Source organism: Prionailurus viverrinus, chromosome D3, assembly GCF_022837055.1.
Source record: "Prionailurus viverrinus isolate Anna chromosome D3, UM_Priviv_1.0, whole genome shotgun sequence".
NCBI classification, from domain to species: domain Eukaryota; kingdom Metazoa; phylum Chordata; class Mammalia; order Carnivora; family Felidae; genus Prionailurus; species Prionailurus viverrinus.
Window position 1 is genome coordinate 27,771,680 of NC_062572.1, and position 11,695 is coordinate 27,783,374.

Consider the following 11,695-nt stretch of genomic DNA (forward strand, 5'->3'; position numbering starts at 1 on the left):
AAAAGATGCTTGGGGTAAGAAAACATTAAGATCAAAAATACTGACGTGTAGCTTTTCTCAATTTGTAACACGGTCATCATTAATGATAACTAATCCTATTACCGAACATGACATTTATGACATCTTATCTTTTAAGGAATTATTCACATATTTATTATTCAATCAATATCACCAGTGAAATGATATGTAAGCCCCTTATCAGATCCCTGTAGTTGATAACCCTTACGGTGAGGACAATTCATTTTCAAACTGTGTTGGTAATAATATCTGAAATTGACACCCCTCCTCTACCCACATCTAGGAATTTTCTTTGCTTAGATGATTCATATGGCAAAAGATAGTCTGTAGGTGTCTATTAAAATGCACAGAGCTTTGAGCCCTTGGCTATCAATGTGATCTTGAGCAATTAGTTTCTCTCTGGACCTGAATTGCCTCCTTCTAAAATGGAGATGATGAAATACTGGAGAGCCGTTTCCAAGAATCTGAAAATAAAGAAGCAAGCTTGCCCTCTGAGAGTAAAAACTTTAAATCAATACATCACACAAAGGGCAGAGAAATGCCAAAGTTTCCTGGGCTGGCTGGCAGGCACTAGCTGTAACTGTGTTATCCAACCCAGAGGAGGTCTGCCCCCCAGTGAGAACAGGAAACACGGCAACATGGAAGGACACCCAGATGCCATCACTGCTGGGGAATTCATGCACGTCACATCCAGCGTAAAGCCATCCCATGGAGATATGACTAGGTCCCAGCTCCTAAAACTGACGAACCTGAGGCTAGACCCTTCCGACCCATCGGGCTAGAGCCTGTGATGGCTCTGCTACCTTCGGAGGGCCACTTCACCTCTACAAGGGCAACACACAGGAGAGAATGCTCTGGTCACACAGCCTTCCAGCATCTGGGCTCCCGGGAGATTCGTGTTGACTATATAGTGGCAATCTGCCATCATCGACCCTACCCTAGATCCCTGGATGGTCAGGAGATGATTAATCATAAGCCACGACACTTACCCTAAAACTCTAATCTCACATGAAGGAGTGTGAGTTTCCACGATCTACCTCATTAAGCTTCCCCGGTATGAAAAAGTCAGAAAAAATAAGCTTTTCTTATAGCATAACTTGACTTTTTTTTTAGAATAATTTGAACGCCAGTTCCCCACTAAACAGGGCACATTATTTGAACAACAGAAACACAGAAAAACTGGCTGGTTTTCCTTGTGGAATAAAAAACCAATCAAATGATTAAACCCTAAGAAACCCCGGACCACAAAAACCGTCACACTTCTTTGGGGGCAGGGGGGTAGGTCATGAACCTAAGTATCCCCTCTCGCTCAAGGTTTAGAAACTGCTAATGTGCAGGGGCGCCTGGGTGGCTCAGTCGGTGAAGCGGCTGACCCTTGATCACAGCTCAGGTCAGGATCTCACGGTTTGTGAGTTCAAGCCCCGCATCGGGCTCTGCTCTGACAGCACAGAATCTGCACAGAACTGCTAAGGTGAAGAAAACACCTCCCCCTTCTAGGCCAATTCTAGTTGCGACATTTTGCATAAATAATAAGCCTTCCTCTACTGCCAGTGGAGACCAAACGGAAGGAAGCAGGTCCTAAATGGAACAGAGAGGATAGCACAAACTTTTACACTCTACTCTATACTTACTGTGATTCCAAGAGCCACTGCTTAATTAGCGTGTCATTATACTATAAGAAAAGAAATAGTAAATGTAGTTGAAAGAAGAATGGCCCATTAAAGATGAATATTAAAATCCCTTGACCTTACCTATTAGGGTTAGTTGTTTCTAAATGGAATACAGACACCTCCCTTACCACCCCCACCCCTAACCAAGTAGCAAAAGCCTCATATGTTGAAAAGAAGACACATCTGAAGATGTCATCTCAGCTTTAGACATTCACGTTACAAAATGAAAGTCTGCGGTATTTAACAGCTGTGTAAATGCCTTCCCATGTAACTTCTAGTTCATTTTTAACTTAAACCCTCATCAAAAGCAATGCAGACATAGAAAATTGACAGTACCCTGAAAATATAACCACAGTGATCTTTCTAGATCGAGAATAAAGAACAATGGACTGACTTAATTACAAAAGCACAAATACCAAGAGCTCGTTCCCCAGTCAAGTTCTATTGCTGAAAATGAAGATATGCTTGCTGCCTTCCCCAGAAGACTCCTAATGGAACTGTAGGTGTAAGTTTTTGAATATATGAAACATTAGCCCTAAAATCCTCAGAAAAAGGCTTTTTTTGGCATAATTAAAGATCGTTTTCTTCCTAAAAATATTTTAGCCCACAATTTTCTAAGAATGTACACAGGGCCTCGAAGTTAGCACTCAGCAAGTGGCAGACAATGTCAAAAGACACCTGGTACCCATCGTAGCTTCTAAATTCTGACTAATGGAAATGTTAATCCCCTAATCAAGCTGGTGTGATGAATCTCAAATCATCAGAGGAACCAAAAATTTTCTCCCTATAACGGAACTTGAGAGAGATTCAACCACACACTTGGAATAAGATTTTTCACTGGTTTTGCCACCACTGAATTAAGTAGAGGAATTCTACAGGTATCTTTTCAGTCTTCTTAAACCTTAATATTCTGACTCAGCCAGGTCATAGTCAGACTGATGGGCACAGATTACAGACAGTAGCGTGCAGACTTCAGCTTGATTTGGGGAGTGACTAAAAGGACTGGGGACAGCTTCCTGTGAAAGCCACTGTGGGATAGGGTAGCTGCCTTCAGATATCGGAAAATCTGTCACTTTTTCAGGGACTAAACTTGTTTGTACAACCATGAAAGGACAGCAAAACATCAGTGCACAGAATTAATTGCAAGAGAGCTTTCCAACATCACAGAGCTTCCAAAGATGTTCCTCGGAGATGACCCTGCCTGGACGTCAGACAGGGAAGTCACCCATCCAATGCATGACTAAATTGGATGCCCTCCAAGATCTTTTCAAACATGAGATACTACAATGCTATGTTATTAACATGCAATCTGTTAATGTCTAAGGAATACTGAAATGAATCACCTTATGCTCAATACACTGAAGCCAGCTGCTTTTAGGCTGTGATTCTGGTTCATTTTACTGAAGCAAAGTCCTCTAAAGGATGAGCTAACTCTCCTAATTGTTTAGTTATCTGTATTTAAGAATAGCAATGCTTATGAACTCTTATGTATTGAAGCCAACATAGCCCAGAGTCGGATGGATGGATGGATGGATGGATGGATGGATGGATGGAAGGAAACATGGAAACATGGAAAGATGGATGGATGGGTGGGAGGAAAGAACAGATGGAAGGATGGATGGGTGGATGGGAGGATGGATGGAAAGAAGAAAAAGAGGGAGGGTAGAGTAAAAGTGGGGAGGAAGAAAAGAAAGAAAAAGAACCGAGTGAAGGGCGCCTGGGTGGCTCACTCAGTTAAGCGTCTGACTTCGGCTCAGGTCATGATCTCGCGGTTCCTGAGTTCGAGCCCCACGTCGGGCTCTGTGCTGACAGCTGGGAGCCTGGAGCCTGCTTCCGATTCTGTGTCTCCTTCTCTCTCTGGCCCTCCCTGCTCGTGCTCTTTGTCTCTCTCAAAAATAAATAAACATTAAAAAAAATTAAAAAGAACTGAGTGAGGTAGCATGTATGCAAGGTTCTAGACACACAGTGCCACCAATGCTAGAAGAAAACAGAAGAAATCTGGGAAATTCACTTACTTATGTGTCTAAAGGTCAACATCTGCTCTTTGCTGCCTGGGTCAACATATCAACTTTTCAGAAATCCTGTCTCCCAACCTGCTTCTGCAGGGCACGTGGCACAGGGGCTCCATGCAATGCTGCCTTTTATCGGCTACTACTTGGTACTTTCTTAAGGTGTTACATTTTGTGCTGCATCTAATCCCTACAACGACCACCCATGGTATAAATTAAAGAAAAATCACCTTTTAATATTTCGTCCAATCTTTTTCTGAGTTGTGACTGTGTGAAATTAATGTCCTCTCTTGTTTACAAATACATTGTATGGGGTGGCTGGTGGCTCAGTCGGTTGAGCGTCCAACTCTTGGTTTCGGCTCAGGTCACGATCTCATGGTTCGTGGGATGGAGCCCCGCATTGGTCTCCATGCTGAAAGCACAGTGCGAAGCCTGCCTGGGATTATCTCTCTCCCTCTCTCTCTCTCTCTCTCTGCTCCTCCCTCGACCTTTCTCTCTCTCTCTCTCTCTCAAAATAAATGACTAAATTTAAAAAAAAAAAAAAAAAAAAATATATATATATATATATATATATATATATATTGAGGCACCTGGGTGGCTCAGTCGGTTAAGCGTCCAACTTGGGCTCAGGTCATGATCTCCCGCGTTGGGCTCTGTGCTGATGGCTCAGAGCCTGGAGCCTGCTTTGGGTTCTGTGTCTCCCTCTCTCTCTGACCTTCCCCTACTCATGCTCTCTTTCTCTCAAAAATAATAAAACATTAATATATATATATATTTTATATAGAATATGCCCAGAGATTGGGGCGGGGGGGGGGGGGGAGGGGACATTTTATGATCACAAATGAATAGATATCATATTATACAGCTAGGAAAAACTAAATACAGTGAATTTAAGTGACTTATCAAGGGCCTGTGGCAAGTTGCCAATGGAATCTGGTCCATATTTCCTGGTTCCTGATCTAGAACTGTATCATAGTGTGGCAGGTGATAAGGAGGGCACAGGAAAACGAGCCCAGAAATGAAACAGCTGACCTACAAGTTCACTAGGTATGAAAACTGGGCCTAGGTACTTTCATATCATCACCTTTTCCTAGACTCCTGAGACCCTGGAAGAAGGAAACGGCAGCCAGCAAGAGTACAGGTCTATGTGGAGGCTGACTGTCACAAAACACCAATGACAGAGTCAACGAACTGTCCTCTCTGTCATGCCCCACATAGAAAGTTCTACGGCCTGCAGATGCTCCGCACTGAGGCTGAAGCATAGATGACCCAGGAGAAGACTTCCAAAATTAGAAGAAACATTTACAGGGTATGGGGAGCCAAGGTATTACTTCTCCCCACCACCCCCCACCCCCCGCCACCCCACAGTTTATTGTAGACCTGCAGGGCAATCACGAATGGCCTAGGGGGTGGGAGTGCTGATCGATGACAAAAATAAAGAACAAAGACTCGGGAACCAGGAGAAGCAGAAGCAGGTCAGGGCCTCATTAGTGTGCAAGTTTCTAAATATGCAAAGGAGTTCACAACACTCAAGTGGAAGTCGCCCCTCCAAGGTCTCCATTGCCCCACTGCCAAAGTCCAGAGAAGACCACCAGGCATACACATCTTCATCAAAATATCAGCATTCCTCGGACACATGGTTCACCAGCAAAGGAAAACTGTTTGCAGGAGAAAGTGATTTTTATCGCGAAGAAAGCCAAAAATATTGTTGTGTCCCTTTACCCCTTTCCCCAGAATGGAACAATTCGGCGGGGGTGGGGGACGGGGGCCGCTCTCTTTTCCGAATAATAACCCCCACAGAAATCCTGTTTGGGGACCGGGTTGGGGAGAGGAGGGGAGAGGCGGTCTATTACACCGATTTCTTGGCGGCAAGGTTGCAAGGTTGCGCTTCTTGCGTTGAACAGAACGGGCATTTAACCCTCGAGCTCCTCATGGGAAATAAGGAAAAAACTGCTTATCCACTTAGTGATAATTACCGCTTTGCCACATCCCAGAGGAAGAGCTGTTCTCTGTCAGTCTCTGAGGACGGTCCTGACTTTTCAAACGCTGCACCAGCAGCCGATAGACATGGCCCGCAAAGTGATTTTTCCCCAAAGGAAAAATTGCAGAAGGGGTGAGGGTGTTCCTTATTCGTGTTGGCACAATGGCACAGCAAGGAGGAAAGGACCCCATTCTGGACTACGCTTTGGCTGTCACCCGGGGCAGAGGTCCCTAACTGTCCGGATGAGGCTACGTCACTCACCAGGCTGCACTGTCACAGGGAACAAATGCACTCATGATGCAAAGTGCCCGGGAGAAGGGAAATCTCAATAAATGGTAGTTGTTACGTTGCTAGCTCGTGGAAGTAATAAACCTTCTCTTTCCCTCCTCAGGGCTACGGAGACCCCAAGCATCCTGTTCTCCCCCACTCTGCATTTCCTACTGTGCTTTGCCGCCCACTGTCAGATAAAGACCTACACTTCCCTGCTTCAAGTCTTAGCCAACAGTTCCTGTCTTGTCCAAACACATGTTTGGCAAAGCCAAGTTCAGCATACTGAAAAGCACTTTTGAGACGCTGTCTCTAAGAACACATTGCGTGTAAAAACCGGGATTGTCTGAACCCAAAGAGATCTACTGGGCTCTCCGTTCAAAACATTTCACAATGCCGGATTTGGGGCAGCTTCTAGGTCCCAAATTGATTGCACTGGAACATCTATTTCTAAGAACTGACAACCACGCACAGCTCCTGAATCACCAAGTCACTGGCACAAATTGCCTCTGCCCAAGAATGGAATAATAACCGAAAGGTCAGAACAAATTACATTTCGAATGTGCACCTTAGTGGAAAAGAGGCAAGAACACCGCCACCGTTCTATACATAGAAAGACTCCTACTGGCGATACAGAGCACTCTTTCCCTGAAGGCCGTTCATTCTTTCAACATTGACTCTTCAGTTCCGAGTTGGGGAGGGGTGTGCACGGGCACACAATCCCCTACAACCAAAACAGAGGAATAGTTCAAGTCTACCCCCAACGGCTCACAGACTGGAGTCGGGGAAATCACTGAAGAAACTCCATTCCCACAGAAGAAGAAAACTGAGCTACTTCTCAACATGGATCCCATCTGATCCGGTTATAAACAGGAAGATGCAGCATTACCACATTACTATGTATACTCTGGCCGGATAGGTCTTCGGAGGGAATAACTAACCAATTATTGTAAAACGCTCAGCAAACATAATGCGTTTGATGATTGCAGAATAAAAAAGCCATCCAAATTGCTACTTGTCTGTGGTTAAATAGAATCTTCAAGAAACTGCACTTTATAAACATCTTTCTTGGATCAACCGTGTATTTCCCACTAGACTAAAAAAAAAAAAAAGCCCCTTGAAAGATGGGGCTGTGGTCAGGCTCATCATAGTCTCTCCATGCCTGGCTTGGAGACCCAGCTTCTACAACGCCCTACTGAAGTCATGTAATAAAGGGTGTCACAGATGTCCTGAAGGATATTCTAAATGATCTAGGAAAGTTACAAAGAATCTTGCGAATGTTATTTTTCAGAACTTCCTATCATATTGTAGGAATACCTTAAAAGGACAAGCTTTGCTGGGGTGCCTGGGTGACTCAGTTGGTTAAGCGTCCGACTTTGGCCTAAGTCACGATATCACAGTTTGTGAGTTCAAGCCCCACATCGGGCTCACTGATGTCAGCGTGGAGCCCACTTCAGATCCTCTGTCCCCCACTCTCTTCTCTGCCCTTCCTCTGCTTGCACTCTCTCTAAAAAAATAAATATAACATAAAAATTTTTTTTAATTATCAGTGAATTGAGGTGCCCGGGTGCCTTAAGCATCCAACTTCAGCTCAGGGCATCATCTCGCGGTCTGTGGGTTCAAGCCCCACATCAGGCTCTGTGCTGACAGCTCAGAGCCTGGAGCCTGCTTTGGATCCTGTGTCTCCCTGTCTCTCTGCCCCTCCCCCTGCTCGTGCTCTCTGTCTCTGTCTCTCTCTCAGAAACAAACATTAAAAAAAAAAAGCTTTAATAAAAAATAAATAATAAATAAATAATAATAAAAATAAAATAAAAGGACAGGCTTTGCAATTAATGATCCAATACTGTCAATGTCTCCTAAATGGACATGGGATGCAGGGAAAGGGTCAAGTTCATGTTACCCAACCAAGCCAATGGGACTTCACTCTGTTTGGAAAAGGTTAAAAAGAGTAATGAGCCTAAAGTAAAGTTGTCTTGATGATCCAGGGCTTTAAAACGCTGACCCTTCTGTAAGTCTTAGCTTATGAATTAGACCCTATCAAATAAAGGTACTTCTTCTCTAACATGGTGTAATGCTCGAGTATCTGTCTGGACCTGCACAGTGGGCTCGTGGGTCACAGTTCAGTCTTCCCAACAGATCCCATCATCAGCTACATTAACTCAACAAATGTTTCAGTAAACTGAAGCAGCTATGTAATCTGAACGAACAGTCAGCTATTCCGGGATTTACACTCATGGGTTCGTTAATTAAATAATGTGTCAACATAACAAACTGTTGCCTCTCGCTATCTCAGAGAAGCAAGATCTCCCCAGGGGGCAGGATGGTCCCCTCCTGTAATAGACAGGGGACCGCAGACCCAACCTCTCATTTAAACTAGCTAGATATTACGCAGTCCCGTAGCTTTTCTGGTTAAAGCTACAGAAGAAGCAAAGCAACTAAAACGAGGAAGCATGCAGAAAATACTACAGTGATTTCAAATAATCGGCTGGAAATAAAAGGTCACTGGTGACAGACCCATGGCAATTGTTATACTCGTCACTGAGATACTAAAAAGACGAATCTAAACACCTTTTTCAAGAACACCAAAGACTGGTGATCACACAGTTCATGCCACAATGAAGCTGAAATAGAAACTCTTATCAGAAAACATTTGACCACCGTCCTTTACCGACAGAGTAAAATCACACTAGTCTTTTGAACCATTGTGCTGAGGCATTTTAAAATGAAAATTAACTTCCTTACCAGATGGAGAAACCCCGCAGCCTCCCACCCCTACCCCAAAGTCCAGCAGGCAGCTACCACTACCTGCCATCCAGTGGTACATAAAAATCTGCACGATGTTTTACTTGAAATGTCATGAGAAATACGCTCACCACCTCCCAGTTCTGCCTTAAAAGAAAGTGTTACCAAAGAACACCACCGAAAACAAAGGCATTCATACAAGGAAGTGAATACCCGAAACATGTAAGTATGTTCTCGAGAAGGACACTAAAAAAGCAGAAGTCACATTAAGTTCAAAACAACACACACACACACACACACACACACACACACACACACAAGAGCAGAAGTTCCTAATTTTAATATTATATTTTGCCCCCCCCCCCAAAAACTACCCATGAACTAAGATTCGTCAATTTTATGTTTAGAGACTCTATATATTTAGGATTCCCTGCCCTTTAGGAAAAGTAGAAAAGGCAAAAGAAAAAGGAATTAAGCACTATATACCGTATTTATAAAAATGCAGTTTTTTAAAAAATGAAATCCAGGCTTGGTTTGGGGGTTCTTGTTTTACTTAGCTTCCCGTTTGCCAAAAAAATTTAAACAGCACTGATTTTCAATGAGCAACGGGTATGTTAGACTCCGGAAGAGGAGTGTTAATTTCACACTACTCCAAAAGGTCTGTGCTCCCCCCTGCTTTTCCCTACTTGGCAAAGAGCACACCCTGCAAAACCAAGGGGGTGCATAGGCTAATGAAAAGGGCAAGCGAGCCAAAAATATCTACCACGTATTCATTTACACAGTTGGTCTTTTCACAACAAGTAGCTCAAACGGACTGATAATTTTCTCTGTTCATAGGGCTCAGCATGAACGGACTTGGAAAAATTATCTGGTGATCACTTCGCATTAAAAGAAGGATTGTTTTCTTACGTCAAGGTAACAATTTAAGCAAGCTTGGGTAAGTATAATGCTTGAAACACTGATGCTGGCCAGTGGAGAATAGTTTTGGTTGAGTTTCTAGTATTTTACCAAACTGCCTGGTTTCAAATTCACCACAAAGAAGATGCCTCTCTTTATCATCAATTCTACCAAGAGCTACTTAGCACATTCACTATACAACTCATGATGGTGTTAATCAGAAAAGAAGCTAAGGGGGGGGGGGGGGGAAATCGAACCCTAATCTTTTGATACACTATTTGAAACTCTATTAATCTGATGAACGATCTTTTCTGGGGTAGTGCTAATGACACGAACCAGTAAAGTCTTTAACTGGTTCCATTGATAAGAAACCATTTTCGAGATAAAATTAGAACTTGGTACGGCCCTCACTAAAACCCCCAGCCAATTCAATCGGGCCCTTCTTTGGTAATTTAAACAACAAATTCCTGTCTGGAATCAACCTTTCCATGTGTGTGTAAAGTGAATCCCATTTCAACCTTTTAATAAAGTACCACCAGTGGATCTGCAAGTTGAGGAAAGCTGCTTGGGCGATAGGCTTGGCACCAAAAAGAAAACTGTGTGGGTCACAAGCCACTCATCACTGCCCGGGGGACACGAAAGAGGAAAAGATAGGAGGATAGGAAGCGGAATAGACTGGACCCCAAGGGGAGAAAGCACTGAAAACTGCACTTAAGTACCTGGGACAAAGGCAAGAAGCCTGCACTCCCCAGCTAAGGAGCACACAGGGAGCTGAGGAGAGGACGCAGTTGGCAACAGGGGCAGCAGGAACCAGAGAAGGAACGACCAGGATGCAGCACGGGGGAGCCACAGGCTCGGGGCAGAAGGGGCCCATGAGGATGGGGCTGGACGGGTGACAGAGATGGGACAGAAAGGAGAGGGATGGGGCTGGAAGGGCAGGCTTGGGGCAGGTGGGAGCCATGGCAGAGGAGCGCTGAGGACCACAGAGATGGGACACGAGGGGGCGACAGGGCTGGAGCTGGTCCAGCCAAGTCACAACCACCTCCCGGCAGCCCGTTGCCCGGGCGCTTCTGCGCGCGGGGCGCCACGCTGAGCACTTTGGGGCGCTCTCTCCCGGGGACCCCCCTCCCAGCAGCCCTCTGATGCCCATTTCAGAGACGGGAACGGTGAGGCTGAGGGTGGGGGAAGGAGAACAGCAGCGGCCGAGCGCCCGACCCTCCCGGACGCAGGGGGTCGCTGGCGGCCGCCGAGGGCGGCGGCGCGGGGGGCGCCGCGGACCCGGGCGGCCGGTACCTGGGCTCGGGCAGCACGATCTTCTTGCTGGCGCGGGCGGCCGGGGTCGCCTTGCTCTTCTCCATCGCCATCAGGTAGCTGACATCGGCCAGCACGGCCTCCAGGTCCGCCATGTTGGCGAGCGGCGGCGGCGGCGGCGGTGGCGGCGGCGGCGACTCCTCGGGACCCGGACGGGACGCGCTCCCGCCGCCGCCGCCCGCCGCGCCCCGACGTGGGGGGGCCGCCCCGGGGCAGCCCCCCCCCCCGCGCGCTCCCGCCCGCGCGCCCCCGCGCCCCGCTCGGCGCGCCGCAGCCTCGCGCCCGCTGGGGTCGCCGCGCGCCGCCCCGCCCCCCGCGCGCGCCCCCGCCCGCCGCCCCGCGCACGCGCCGCCGCCCCCGCCCCTCTAGCCGGGGGTCGGCGGGGAGCGCGCGCCCGGCGGTCGTAGTCCCTCGGTTGGCCGGCGTAGCTGCCCTGCCGGCCCAGCCGTCGTCTCCTGACCGAGTGCCCGCGGGCACCGTCCCGCCCTCCCTTCGGGGTGGCCACGGGGGACTTCCTCTCCTCCTCCTCCCCCTCCTTTTTTCCCTCCTCCTCCTCCCCACTTCCCGCCTCCCGCTCCAGGCGCGCTCACGCCCCCTCTCCTCCGGACCCCTGCCAGCCGGGGATGCCCTGGACCCGACGCCCACCACCCAAGAAGCGGTGGGGAGCTCTCCCGGGCCGTAGACACGCTACTTCTCAAACCCGACAGTGCCAGTCAGCATTCCTGCGGGAGGCCTGGGGTGGCCCCAGAAAAGCGCGTGCCCCACCTGTCCCCGCAGGGGCTGCCGAAGCCTTGGTTCCG

General features: G+C 47.3%; 1 protein-coding gene across 2 annotated transcripts in view; it reads right to left on the bottom strand.

Moving 5' to 3' along the window:
• The window catches only part of GRK3 (G protein-coupled receptor kinase 3), a 131,712-nt gene extending 120,629 nt beyond the window's left edge, over positions 1 to 11,083 (bottom strand). For both annotated transcript variants that reach the window (XM_047826891.1, XM_047826890.1), the window contains exon 1: positions 10,878 to 11,083. In XM_047826891.1, the coding sequence (XP_047682847.1) occupies positions 10,878 to 10,990 (113 nt within the window). In that variant the 5' untranslated portion in view covers positions 10,991 to 11,083. The remainder of the gene's footprint in view (positions 1 to 10,877) is intronic.
• Positions 11,084 to 11,695: the final 612 nt, after the last annotated feature.